Genomic DNA, 15133 nt, shown 5'->3' on the forward strand with positions numbered 1-15133 from the left:
AAAGTTATGAATTTTAAAACTTTGTCTGGAAAAAATGTCAACATCTGCCAATTCAAACAGAAAAATCAGTAAAATTTGTTAATTGCTGAGTACAGTAAAAAAATGGGGGCTAGCTAGCAACAATTAGAAGCTAATTTAGTTCATAGAAAAGAGGCGCGATGCGTCCTACAATTCAGTTAATTAAAACATGTCCAGAGTGTCCCAGATTAGGCATAGCTCTAAATTGGGAATTCAAAAACAAAACAGAATTTAAAACTTTATGTTGGCGCTCATCCTTTAGCTTCAGAATTTGTTCAAAAGTTAAAGTCAGAACTAAACTTTATAAAAAGTAGAATCTTATATCAACATTTTGATATAAATAGTATTAACATTCATTTTAAAATTCAATTAAAGTGAATTTGCGCAATATAATTAAATCGAATTAAGTTAAAATAACAGCGAACAGTTGTGCTTTGTTATTAAATTTCTATTTTTATGAAAAGTACAAACAAATCTCATGCCGCAAATAATAAAAAATTATTTATTTCCTAATTATAAAAAAAAAACAATTAAAGCGGAAACCATTAGTCATACTCCCATCCGGCTTCATTTATTACTAATGCGTAGCAAGTGTTTTTAAACAATGTTTAAATATTAGTATTTTTCATCAACAGATCAATACGGTGTGGACCAGGATAAGGTAGGCAAACTCAATTTTATGATTCTAAAATATGATAGTATATACAGAGTTTAAATATTCATATTATTAATCTCTTTCATCTTCTCTTTTCCTGTCCCTTCAGTTTGAAAACCTACTGCTGAACCTCCTCCTTAGAATTTAGAGTGCCCATGCATATGTCTCTTCTATGAAACGTCCTATCCATGAAATTTCTTTTCAATGAAATGTCTCGTCCATGAAATGCCCTATCTATGAAATGTATTGTCCATAAAATGTCCTATCTATGAAATGTCCTATCTATTAAATGTCCTATCTATGGAATGTCTATTGTCCTTTCTAATGAAATGTCCTGTTCGTAAATGTCCTATCTATGAAATATGCTATACATTGTCCTATCTATGAAATTTCCATTCAATGAAATATCCCGTCTATGAAACGCCCTATCTATTGTCATATCTATGAATTGTCCTGTCATTGAAATTTACCGTCTAAGGCATGTCCTTTCTATTAAATGTGCTGTCTTTAAAATATCCTAACTATGAAATATCCTTTGATGAAATGTCCTGAAATGTCCTGTCTATGAAATGTCCTGTATTAGAAATGTACTATTTATGAAATGTCCTTTCTATGAAATATCCTGAGTATGAAATGGTCTGTCTATAAAACGTCCTAGCTATAGAAATGTCAAATCTATAAAATGTTCCGTCTATGAAATTTCCCGTCCATAAAATGTCCTTTCTATAAAATGTCTTGTCTATTAAAATGACCTTTCTATTAGGTGTCTTGTCTATGAAATGTCCTTCTTTGATATGTTTTTTTTTCTATGAAATATCCTGTCTATGATATGTTTTGTCTTTGAAATGTCTTTTATGAAATATCCTATCCATATATTTTCCGACAACTTAACTATCGTGTGCTAGTTGACACATGGCTATGTCCCTGGTAAAATTTGACAAGTTCTTTCGCAAAATTTTATAAATTTTAAAATTCTTAACAACATAATTTTATAATTGTAAACAATTCTTCAAATCTGCCGCAAACCTGAATTTAAAGAGTCGCACGCCCAATCAGGTAGGTACCCTTTTTATACAGGGAGTCACACGAAACATGACAGTTGCTAAATAGTTTTGAATGTCGTCTTCCTTGCACTGTATAATATATTAAAGGCTGTTTGCAGTTTATTTCGTTTTAAAAATCTTTTGCTCAAATATGTTTTGTCTTTGAAGTTAATTTTACTTTAATATAACTCCTATATAATATTTTTATTATTGTTTTTGGTATTAAACAACTTAACAAATTATGGAAGAAGACATTCTAAACTAATTACCAACTGTCATGTTTCTTTTCTGTAGCTTAAACCTCAATGAGAATATCGTAGTTTTTTATTTGAAAAGTGTATCAATCAATCAATCTGACAATTTCTTTCTTTGATTTTGTTGCAATGAAAATCCGCAAGTCACTTGTAAAGAGAATCCACAAGTGGAAATAATTCATTTTAAGTGAGATAAGCACGGATATCTTTATTCTTTATGCTCAGGCGAAGGTTCAAGCTGGTACTGTAGTGAACCAGACAAGTTCCTCTGTCTTTAAATATTTTATGAAATAAGTTGACTCCATATTGTCCTTTAAAAAGTAATATTTGAGTGTGACACATTAATTCATAGCGTTAGCGTAAAATCTCACACTTGACAAAAATGATTAATTTTCTTCAAAAATAATATTTTTCTATTTTAGTTGGAGTGTCACCATGCAGGGATTCGGACTTATTGGGGTAAGTTTTAATAATTCTTTTTTAGAATTATTATTTTAGAATTATTTAGAATTATGATAAGAATTTAAAAAAATAATATTTACAAACTTTCAGTTGAGTTTGATAGGTCTTAGTATCGGGTGTAATCAGGTACCAAAGAAGTTGAGTTTTTGCCACAAACTATAACTTTCTGATAATGTAAATCTTTGATATTTTATACATCGATTATTTGATATAAGGGTTAGAGAATCAAAGTTGGTTGCAAAAACTCAGTTTATCTTTGAGAAAAACAATTTATTGAAAAAATGTCAATAGGAACACATCTCTAATTAAAAAAATTTAAAACTTCGATACAATTTCCATTCGCAAAACTTTTGCGCAATTTTTGCGGAACGAAACGCACACTTTTACTTTCTTTGCGCATCAGTTTTGCGCGAAAAAAAAAACAATTTGCGCAATCATTCGCAAAAGTCATTTCGCGAAAAAATGCCCTTTTTCGCTTTAGCGAAACTCAAGTTTGCGCAATTCCGCAACTAGAGTTTTGCGCAATTCCGCAATTTCGTAAAAATCAAACGGTTGGTGACGACGTGTGTGTTTCTTAGAATTCAATTCTGGAAAAATCTTGTTTTGGAATGTCTTCCTATTGGTCACAATTACATAATTGACCAATGACAGTTAAGAAGAGTTTAAATCTCACAATTTTCTCCACAATTTTGGTTTGGGACATGCATATTTCCTAAAAGTGGATTCTTCAGGCTAAGAATTAATTCGAAAAGTAACTTTAAAGCCCAACTTCTTATCATATTATATATAATATCATATATACATACATTTGTTAAGGATAATCTATATTCAATATATATTTTGAAATAAACTATTATCTTCTTATTATTTTTAGAAATTTACTTACATCAGTTGTACAAATTCTATGTTTTTATTCTTTCCTATCCATTCTCTTCAGTCCTAAATTCACATTCATTTTGGATAAACAAATAAACAAATTTGATAAATTAATTTTCTTTGAATGTTTTACTTTTATTTAACTTTTCTTTAAATCAAAATAAAATGCCTGATGTTTCCATTCTAACTTTTTAACTCCTACTGATCTACCAAACTGTACATTTCTACCTGCGCACTGTGCAGCGCGCATAAACTTTAAAATTTTACAAACTTTATATACATAAAACATAAGGAAATAAATTACAACACTATTTTAATACAGCCACCAACAACGTTAACAACAACAACACCTGCTGGACCAACTATACCTGTTTCCCAGTGCAAGGAATCAAAAAGAATGATAACTGATTGAAAGATCAAATTTTATATTTTAGCAAAACAGAATTACAAATATTTTGATGCAGACATATTTTTTTACTTATGTTTTTCAACTTGTTTTTCCTGATGCTTGTCATATTAAATTCACAACAGCTGTTCTCTTTTATTCTGACGCTATAGCCCTTGGGAAACCATGCAGTGCAAATATTTTTTAAACAGTTAAAGCTAAACTATTTCCTTCTGGTATATACATTATACAAAACATGACAGTTGGGAGACAACTTGATTGAAGATCTTTGAAAAAAGTTGCGGCGTTTATTCAAAACTGATGAATTAAAAATGCTTAGAGTCCTGGCATTTCCAAAATGTGACAGCTGCATTTTTTGTGCCTTATACTCCTAAAAAGGCTGCAGAGGGGTAAGGTACCCTGGAGTACAGGTTTGAAGGTGCGATCCATTTTATTATTGTTTTAAAATTCTTAAGTTAATAAATGAATGCTGCAAATATCGTATTAAAGACGAAATTAATCCCGTCTCTTAAGTGTCATGTTTCGTGGGAGTATAGTTTTAAATCAAACAGAATCACAAAGCAATTTTATCTATCAATTTTCTTAAAATTTGGACATCCACGGTTCTTTTATTTTTCTGAAAATTATTTGTTAGGTTAAAATACAAATCATTCCTGATCTTTATACAGTGTGGACAGGCTAATGTTATAAGAACTAAGATTGTAGGAGGACAGGAAACAGAGAAAAATGAGTATCCTTGGCAGGTAGGTCACCCCAGTACTATTATTGTGTTATCGAGGAAAATTGGCAGGTAGATCCCCTCGGTACTAAATTATTGTGTTATCAAGTAGAAGAAAACTAGTTTACTTGTATAACCACCCTGTCTAGTACAGGGTGTCCCAGGAAACAGTTTCTGAATATTTTAAAATAACTTCTTCCATAATTTGATAAGAAAAAAATAATAAACATTATTATATATGGTAGTTTTATTACAGTAAAATTGATCCAAGATTAACATATATTGGAGTAAAAGATTTTCCTACTCAACTAAACTGCAAAAGTCTTTAGATTTAATCCAGCATTTAGAAGACGACATTCTAAATTATTGATCAGTTGTCATGTTTCGTGGGACACCCTGTATATGCACAGTATGTAGGTGGAGTGGGTTTCATGTTGTGTTCAATGCCCCGGAAAATTCCAAAATAGAGAGAGGGTGATTGAATTTTGTAGATCCAGAAAAATAATTAAATTAGTATTTATTTAGGGTTAGGTTAGGTTAAGAGACTTTCTGGGCCGAGTGCTACAGCTAGGACAGGCTAGGGGGCCGAGCGCTGCGGCCATATGTCTTACATTTAAGACCCCACCAGCTGCCAGTCTCTACGCAGGCATCCCACAGATATTTTTTTCTGGATCTACAAAATTCAATCCCCCCTTTTCCAGGGCATTGAACACAAAATGAAACCCACTCCGCCCAGTATGTAGTAGTAGCTACTAAACGCAGTAGACTCAACGCAACAAATGTAGAAAAACATATCTAAAGTAAGGTCTACCCAACACAAACTCGAGTCAGATAAGCCAGAAGTATATACCTAAAAGTTCAACTAGCAAAAATAAAGATGCTATAAAACCGTTAGCTTTAAATTGTTACCCAGCGGATAAAGCCGTTATTGAAATAAATCATAAATGACGACGACTTTCGTTTTTTTCTGCAAAAAAAACATAAAAGTTAATTCTCAAAAGTATTTTGATGTGTTAAAACAGCATTTTCAGATTTTCCCTCGCTTATTTGCTGAATTAAACGATATGTTATGCAATTTGATATTTTTTTACATTGTTTATGTCTCTTCAAATTTTCCAGCTGTACATGAAATAATCGATAATGAAACTAGTGCACATCAGATAAAGATTTCCCAAATATCTGCTGTTAACGTTGTTAATTATATAATAATGAGATCGCTCAGAAACGGTAGCTTTAAGCATTAATGTTCCGTTTTCAGCTAAAACACAAATGGCTTTCTGAAAAAAAAATGTTCAACGGTTTAAACTCCTCTTTAACAAACGGGTAGAAACAAGTCAGAATGTGCCCAGCCCTGATTGTAAAAGAATAAATTAAACATTGCAAGTTAAAAAGAAATGTGACTTGTAAGCCCTGCGTGATGTTATGCGGAGTCGGAATTTAATGAATTTGAGCCGCGTCTCAAATCCCCGAAAAACGGTTTTGAATCCACCAAAAACTGGTTTAAACCTTTAAAAGTTTTATACAATTTTTAGAGGAACCAACCATATTTGAGCCGCGGCTCAAATTCTTCAAATTCGGCCTCAGAACGAGGGGGGGGAGTGTAGAAGTACTCAATCTGTAATCACCGCCACCCAAACGTGTTTTGCGGCATGCGCGGCATGGTCTTATTCTAAGTGATAAACGATTTAATGTTAGGCTTTTTTGTCTGATTACCAATTGAGTTGGTGGAGAAAACCAATTGAGGATCGCACATGCTGCAAAACACGTTTGGATGGCGGTGATTACCCATTGAGTACTTCTGCACTCACCCCCTCTCATTCAGAATATTTTTTCCGGGTTTACAATAATTTCTCTATTTTGCCTATAATGTTACTTTAAAAAAATGTTATATTAGTTAGATTGAATGTACCTGGAATGAAAGGCACAAAATATATTGTGGCCAAAGACACCTGAGATAAAATGTACAAGTGGCCTTAGTTACCAAAGACCAAACATACGCAAAAAACCAAATTTATACTTGATACGATTGTAGTTTTGACTAAAATGAATTGGGCGAAATATCACTGAGCCATTAGAAGAGCACTGCTTTCATTATGTTTCCATATTTTTATGTTTACAGGTTGCTTTACTGAAAAGTCAAGAGCCATCATCAACAAATAAACCTTATTGTGCAGGAAGCTTGATTAGCAATCAGGTATACCCTTACACAATTTAAAACAGCAGCCAAAATGTAAAGGGATAGTCAATCATTTTCTTGATTTATTTGTATGCTTTCTGTCAGATTGGAACGTTAAATTGATCTTGAAAATAAAGGAAGTTTAAAGACTGAATGTGAGTAAATCTACAGAGTATAGAAAAAAATATAATTACAATATAAAAAAAAAAAAAAAATGTTTGATACCAATGAATGTGGAAAGCCAGAGATCTCTGACGGACTCTCCACCTTTCATTCGTCTCATGTGATGAGTTTTTCTTCTTCCTTCCAATCCTTCTAGATTACTGCTTCATTCCGGTATTAGCCTGGCCGACCTTATTTTCGTGATTCAAGTCGTGGTTCATGCCTATTGACTTGAATTTAAAAAACTTTTCCATGGGTTGAAACAGACATTGAAAACTTGCATAAAAAAGGACAAAAATATTTTAATACACTTTACACCAGGTGACTTATTATCCATTCTACTTTCTGTCCGACCTTTAGCTCTAAACAAAGAGCTAATAAGCTGCCATGCTTGTAGGCTTGACTACTTGCAGTGTGAGCTTAGCTCCGGTTCTATATGAGGACTGAAGGGGTTGCATCAATAGATCTATCCAATCTGAGGTTAGCTCTGGATCTGTATTAGAACTGAAGGGGTTACATCAATGGACCTATCCTTATTCCAAGCTATTGAGCTCACACTGGTTTCACTAGCTTACTCATACAATTAACCCTATTCCTGCTGGGGGGGGGGGGTCAATTTGGCCCCCCCCCCTGTAGTTTTTTTTACATAAATCAAAAAGTATTGGTCTGAGGCTGTTGAAACTTTCTGACTTTTCCTACATACCCAAATCCCTCCCTTTAGGCCTAAAACCGGGCTTTAATACTAACTGCCTGAGTCCTCAGGCACACTGCCTGAATGACTGCTTTTTCCTGTAACAAACTAAATCTTTGTTTTGACCCACTTTCACTTGTCAGATTTTGATAAAATTTAGCTTTTTGGAAAGCCTTTGACATAAGGAAACGAATTGCACAAGTTTTGCGAAAAAAAAATTGCAAATTTTTTGCAAACAACCTGTCAAAAGAAATTTGCACATTTTTAGTTTTTCTTGATTAAAATTCAGGTTATTTAAAATTTTGCAAAAATTTTTGCATATTTGAAAAGGTATGGGCAAGGGCTTTTCAAAAATGTATAACTTCTAATTTTTTGGACAAATTTTTTTTGCAAACATTTTTACTATAACTGGATTTTGCGATAAAAAATTCAATTTTTGCAAATTTGCAAATTTTTTTGCAGATTCTAAAAGTAGAGCACAAGAGCTTTCTATAGATGTATTATTTGTTATATTTGGACATCAAACAGGGGATTTAGAGGCCCGTCAAATTGACCCCACCCCCCCAGCATATCTTGGTTTTCAAGTATCCCAGCAGAGATAGGGTTAAAACCTATTCTCTCTCAATCAAACCTAAACAGTGCCAGCAGGATGTCATTGTCAAGGCCATGCGCAAGGACTCGCAATCGCGCAAAATTAAAATCCGCTTGGGTTGGAAACTCTAGTTTGTAATGAATCCAAAGCCAAACTTGAAAAATTTTTGAACATAAAAAAGAAAGACATTAAATATTTTTTGAAAATCCACCAACAATGAAACACTCTGTTTCAGGAGGTGCTGACTGCTGCCCAATGTTTAATTAGATCAACCATATATGTTGCGGTAAATACAGGGTTACCCACAAAGGATGAGACTTCAGAGACATCTTCGCATAATTTATACTGTCTATTTCATTCTACTTAGGATTCTCTACAAGTTTAAACTGATTTCTCTCGTTGCCATGTCAATAAATAGGCAATTAAAAGATAATATTCAAGGCAAACGTCTTAATCAAACCTTGTAAACGTCATATTTAATGAGCTCAGGTCGTCTTTACAGTCTTACTCTCATCCTTTGTGGATAACCCTGTACAAAAGCAAAATACAAAAATTGTCTTTTTTAATGCAAATGAACGATGGCAGTGAATGCTAGTAATAAATGTCTGAACTCTTGTATTTTGGATATAAGATCGATGCTTGATCTTGATCTTTTGTTAATCCGCAGATTAAATTAACCTTTATATTACATACCGTATGGGAATCGTATCCAGTCAGGGATTGAAGAAAGCTTTAACCCGGGGTTGACGTCAGCTTCGTTCACTGGTAGAATAGCTGAAATGAAGAGATGCATTGATTCTCAAATTAAAAGGTTTGACAGTTGATATCGAGATCAAGCCATCAGGATTATAAGTTCCCCATTCAGAACTACTTATAGTAAAACCATCCAAATAGATTTCTAGTAGAAATATTTTCACTTTTTTAGACAGAAATTAACCTATTTTATTTGGTTTAAAGAAAATATCGCTGCTAAGGTTATTTAAAGCATTTGTATATAGTTAGGTGAACATGATACTAATGATCCTAACGATGGGCAGAAGATTGTAAAAGTATGTAGTAGCACCAAACATCCCAGCTACAGGGGCGTACATAAGGATTCTGTAGGGGGGAGTAAAACTTTTGAATTCGGTGCGCGAAATTTTTTTACCCCCCTAGAATTTTTTCTAACCCCACCCTCCTAGAAAAAATATTATGATGTATATCAAATTATTGGTTTTAATTGGGTTTGATTTGCATTTTTCACTCATTTCTGGCATTTTCAAACTCCATCAAATAAAGGCTTCATCTCATACATTTCAGCTTTCATCTTGTTTTATATCCTTCATTATAGTCATTTATTTTACATTAACTACAAAGATCTGTAAAAAAACTGAATTTATTTTAAGTAAGATAGAAAATAATAGTTTTACTCTAAGACGAAAAAGATGTTACTTTTTTTAATCTTTGGGAAAAAGCTACTCTGCAAACCTTTGAAAAAATATTGACTTTGTTTATATTCTAATTTCTAATTTCTAAAATTTTCTTTTCGTTAATGTAGTATGTTAAGATCTTAAATTTTAATATGGAAATGACATAATTTAGAAGTAAAAATGTATTATTAATTGCCCATACCCTTTTTTTGCTATTAAAAAAAAAACATCTAATTGTACTAGCATTGACTATTACTTTAGAATTTAGAATCATTTAGAATATTTGACTTAAAATCTGAAATATCTGAAGTATCTGCACATTTAAATTATTTTCTCGCAAAAAGATATTCAATTTTAAAATCAAATTTTTAAATTCTAGGGGGGGGTAAACAACCCCATACAACCCCCCTTATTTACGCCACTGCCCAGGTATAATGGAAACAATGATTTTGATTATGCTATTCTGAAACTCTGTGATTCACCAGTCACTTTTACAAAGGTTGGTGCATATTTTAGAGTTTAAGTGACCCTCCTTGCAAACATGTCATGCCCCTGATTTACGATGGTTCCCTTGAAAGCTTTGTCTGGTAAAGTATGAATTAGATATCCATGTTTCGTTTATTTTAACTGTTTATTTTCTTTTGCAAATTCTCTGTTTAGTGTTCTGTGCATTTCGTGTTTACAGGAAATAATAAACACTTTTAACTACAGAACAAAACAACGATATCTTCCATACTATTGATCAGATAAAGATTTCAATGGTACCAATGTGAATCGGATATTGTCATCTTTGAATAATGGGTCACTTGAAACTTTTAAAACTGTTTTAACAATTTGGATTGCATGCAGGAAACTAGGAAAATATTATCAGGAAATGACAGGGGTTTTTCATACAGTGCACATTTTATATAATTCTTTACATGAAGATAGGGATTGTTATTTTAAGCATTATCATTGTATAAATATATATTTATATTTATATCTTTTTCCCGAGTTACAATCCCCTGTGGCGTGTTCGCGTCAGGAACCACCTCCGAATGCTCATCATTTGTTACCGAATTCAGAATGAAATGCATACATAAAAACGTTAAAGACTTTCTGTGGAAGTCCGTAGCATGGTAAAATAGGTACATTTTGATCAAGGTACTAATGCAAGGAATGCGTACATATTGAAACCAGTTCTCTGTGGTCGGAATTTGTATACAAGAATAGATGCATATCAGAGTTCGTCTAGTATCCGAGGAAGATAAAAGCATTTAATTTTGATAATTTTGAAAATTCACATAATAGTTTTCTATGACCAGAACATTTCAATGATTATTTTTGTCAAAATTGATTCCAAAAAAAAGAGTTTTTTATGTCCAATTCTTTAAAAGGTTTAAATACCCCTCCTTAAACAACCCAAAAGTGAATATTTGCAAATTATCTTTTTTCCATCTCATAATCTGAGTTCTTTTCCCTTATGTCCATTTGACAGCCCAAATTTTTATTTTGAATAATCTTTTTTATTTGTCTATCTTCTTGTGATTTTTTACATTTTTTAATTTTTTTAATCAATTTTGATGGTTATTATATCGTTAGAACTGACGAGGGTCAACCCAGACCGAAATATATTTTCAAAAAATGTGGAACTAACATCTACTTTTTTACTCTACAGAGGTTTGGTCCATCACCATCACAGAGTTTTTAAATTGATTCCATGTCAGGCTGTGACATCCGTCTTGGTTTTACCTTTTCGCCCAATGACAGTACACTGCAGTACAAAAACTGCGTACACCTCTGACATAACCTTCCTTGCATTAGTACCTTGATTTTGATACAGTTTTTAATAATCATTTTTCAGGAGATATCCCCTGTTTGTCTACCAACTGCTAACAGTCTAGGTATGTATGATCAGTAATCACATTGTACAAACTAGACCTAAATAATTCACATCTATTACAAAAGTCAATCAGTCCAAATACTCTTTAGTCTTTAAACTAAAGCAAAAACATAAAATGTTCACAGCTTTAAAATTCTAAATTCCAGTGACCAGATACTTAATGAAGCAATAGTCTACGGGTTTAATTATGTTGCAAGTAAATCTGTAATGGTTTAGAAAGGGTTAGTTCAGGCTCCAAATGTGTAGGCTTAAAATCGTTTTATTTTCTTTTTCCACTCATGGTAACAAACTTTAAATGATTATTCAATAAAAGTCACAAATAATTTGTATGATTTGTATATTTATTTGATTTTAAGGGACTCAGTATGAAAATGTTGATGCTATTGTTTCTGGTTGGGGTACTACGAGTTCTGGCTATGGGGGAATTCAATCATCAACACTTTTAGATGTGACGGTTCGTAAATTCTTTTATATGTAATGGTAATGGTAAATCCTTTCATATGCAATAATATGAAAATCCTTTTATATGCAATGTTGTGTAAATCCTTTTATATGCAATGGTATGTAAATCCTTTTATATGCAATGGTGTAAATCCTTTTATATGAATTATGGCATGTAAATTATTTTATATGCAATTGTATGTAAATCATTTTATATGCAATGGTATGTAAATCATTTTATATGCAATGGTACGTAAATCCTTTTATATGCAATGGTATGTAAATCCTTTTATATGCAATGGTATGTAAATCCTTTTATATGCAATGTTATGTAAATCCTTTTATATGAATTATGGCATGTAAATTCTTGTATATGCAATTGTAGGTAAATCTTTTATATGTAATGGTGTGTAAAGATTCTTTTATATGCAATGGTATGTAAATCCTTTTATATGCAATGGTGTAAATCCTTTTATATGAATTATGGCATGTAAATTATTTTATATGCAATTGTATGTAAATCATTTTATATGCAATGGTATTTAAATCCTTTTATATGCAATGGTATGTAAATCCTTTTATATGCAATGGTGTAAATCCTTTTATATGAATTATGGCATGTAAATTCTTTTATATGCAATGGTATGTAAATCATTTTATATGCAATGGTACGTAAATCCTTTTATATGCAATGGTATTTAGGATAATTATGGATTTATTTAAATGTCTTTAAACCTTAAACGCTCGAAACTTGATCTTTTTGCAGTAAAGGTTGCCACCAGTGCAAGTGTCCAAAGAGATTTTTTAATAGTTAATTTTACTGTATCTAAGTTGAACTTGAATAACACTTGACTTTACCACAGGGTTTCCAGTGGAAGCAAACTAAGGCGCAAAATTGTGCAATTCCACGCAAATTCACTTTTGCATCAAGCAAACTTTTGTGCAGAATTTCACATTATTGCACAAAAGTTTGTTTTGTGGAAGCAAGCGCATACAAACGGCAATTTTGCGCAAACACTGCAACAAAATTCAAAAAACTTTTTACTTTATTTGTGGAAATCATCTAGCATTGTAAATCTTATATCTACATTACATACAGGGTGTCCAAATAAACATGGGAATTCAGTGACAAATTCGATATCGTCTTTTTAAATAATTCTTTGATTTAGTATAGTGATACCTACTAAGAAAACTGTAATCTGTAAGAGTTTCGTCTGCTATGTTCACATTTTGTTTGTTTATGTTTTGACTGCATACGGTTGTACTTAGTAAAACAAGAAAATTGCAGAATACAAACAGAGTAAACTTGTCCGTCTTTACTGTTCATCTTGCGGAGACATCATAAAACCATCTTGACAGTCTTTTACCCTTTTCATAAAATAAATTCTATCAGACATAATAATATTATGGCTTTTGAAATTAGGTATTACAATGCTAATTCATAACAAAGACAATATCGAATTTGTCACTGAATTCATAAGTTAATAATTTCAGTTTTTTTAAAAAGAAGGTGATTTTAAACCATGAAGATAATTAAATATTAACATTATAATAATTTTATATGATAACCAATAGAAGACAATCGATTGATATGAAAATTTACTTTTTAATCAATCTTTCTAGACCCCCCCATTTTCAAAATAAACTTGTCAAAAAATAAATGTTTATGACCAAAATATAACATATTTGTGTTTTTTTTCCTGAATTCAGTTCTAGCCGGAATTTGCGTCAATTTTTTCCTCGCAATTTGTGCAATTTTTTTTTTATACTTTGGGAATTTTTTTCAGCAACGTTTGCGTCGAATTTGCACATTTTTTTGCGGAATGTTTGCTGTGAATTTGACCATTAATTTGCATGATGGAAACCTTACTTTACTGTGCAGGTGACAACTATGAACAATAGCCAGTGTAAAACTAGTTACGAGAAGTTTACGATTACTGATAATATGATCTGTGCTGCAGCTACCGGGAAAGATGCATGTAAAGGAGATTCTGGAGGTAAGGGATACATGCTGAACTTTTGAGGTTTTCCCTTTTGTTCATGTAATGGCATTTTTTGGATAAGTTTTGCTTTCAAGTTTGTCTTTTTTTGAACAATATTTTTTTCTGTTTGCATTTTATAATTTTAATATAATTAATTCTATGCAAAAAAAAAGTAATCAAAGTAGTCCAACTGTGATATAATTTTTATTCAAAATATTATACATTTGGAAGCAAACATGTTGGAAACATAAACAATTGTCTACATCAATAGCCAAAATAATGGCAGAACGGACATTTTAGCATCTTATTACAAAAAACACGCGTAGCATAGACTTAATGTGGTCTTGCTTTATAAACCAGTGCCGATCAGGGTTTGCAAAACTCTTGCATGGTAATTTGGTGGACTGGTCTGGTTTGCATACTATAGTCTGTATCTCTGTGTAACTTGCTTTTTACTTAAAAAAAAACAATTAGTGGTATACTTTAACTATGATGTTATGAAGGGGGGATTAAACATAATAGATAATTACCTAAATTATTCCTTTTCCCTTTTCATTCACTTAGATAATTTCAACATATGCATGAATATTTTTATTATGAGATGATTGTTTATACAACCTAAAGGCAACAAATCATTTTACTTTAATACATAAACTGTTACCATGTTCCAATCCCATTATTATTATTTCAAATGGAATTCTAAAAGATTGAAATGTACATATAAACCAAGAATTTAAATTTTTCAACTTATTTTCAGGCCCACTGATTAGGAAAGAGAGTAATGCTGCATATACTTTGATAGGTAAAGGCACGCTAAAGGCCTGTTTTGATAAATAATCAAAAATATCTTAGTTATACAAACTTTTTGTTTAGGAATTGTATCATGGGGATTGGAATGCGCTCAGGTAAATATTAAGAATTGGCATCAAGGAGGACACGAATCATAAATCCTAAAAAAGCTGATAAGTTAAAAATTGAATTGAAAAGGCAGTTCGGGCGACTGTATGAATTGAAATTTTAGTTGAGTTCATGGTCCAAATTTTAAAAGTAAGCTCATATTTCAAAAATTTAGAAATTTCTTAAATTTAACTTTGACTTCAATGGTTCTAGTAAAAGTAAAAAGTAAAAAATTATTTATTAATGAAATATAACAAAAACATACAAAAAAAATGTGTTTCAGGAGAAAATATTTAAAAACCTCTAAAAGTAGAGGTTGTGGGAATATTTCCCCCCAATTCTAAAAAATATAAAAATATAAATTATAGGAAAAGGAAAGGAAAGGATAAGGAAAGTTACATATTTATTGTTTACACTATATTTTACATAAAAATTAGTGGTGGATTGTTAGTATTTTTCGACGATGAAC

General features: G+C 31.6%; 1 protein-coding gene across 1 annotated transcript; it reads left to right on the forward strand.

The window, feature by feature from the left end:
- The first annotated feature begins 599 nt into the window (after positions 1–599).
- LOC111711065 (chymotrypsin-like protease CTRL-1) lies at positions 600–14743 on the forward strand. The gene is made up of 14 exons (XM_023485311.1): positions 600–679; positions 2393–2429; positions 2523–2558; positions 3631–3693; positions 4383–4457; positions 6552–6626; positions 8289–8339; positions 9052–9134; positions 9892–9961; positions 11306–11345; positions 11701–11798; positions 13668–13782; positions 14525–14569; positions 14641–14743. The coding sequence occupies exons 2-14, from the start codon at positions 2406–2408 to the stop codon at positions 14712–14714; spliced, it is 849 nt and encodes a 282-aa protein (XP_023341079.1). The 5' UTR covers positions 600–679; positions 2393–2405; the 3' UTR covers positions 14715–14743.
- Positions 14744–15133: the final 390 nt, after the last annotated feature.

This window comes from Eurytemora carolleeae, unplaced genomic scaffold (genome assembly GCF_000591075.1).
Source record: "Eurytemora carolleeae unplaced genomic scaffold, Eaff_2.0 scaffold1122, whole genome shotgun sequence".
Taxonomy (NCBI): domain Eukaryota; kingdom Metazoa; phylum Arthropoda; class Copepoda; order Calanoida; family Temoridae; genus Eurytemora; species Eurytemora carolleeae.

What these genes read in the sequence shown, in the direction of transcription:
- LOC111711065 (XM_023485311.1), top strand. Translation starts at nt 2,406, where the DNA reads ATGCAGGGATTCGGACTTATTGGG. An exon ending in AAAATGAGTATCCTTGGCAG is followed by an intron (nt 4,458 to 6,551) that starts GTAGGTCACCCC and finishes TTATGTTTACAG; the next exon opens with GTTGCTTTACTGAAAAGTCA. An exon ending in GAAGCTTGATTAGCAATCAG is followed by an intron (nt 6,627 to 8,288) that starts GTATACCCTTAC and finishes ACTCTGTTTCAG; the next exon opens with GAGGTGCTGACTGCTGCCCA.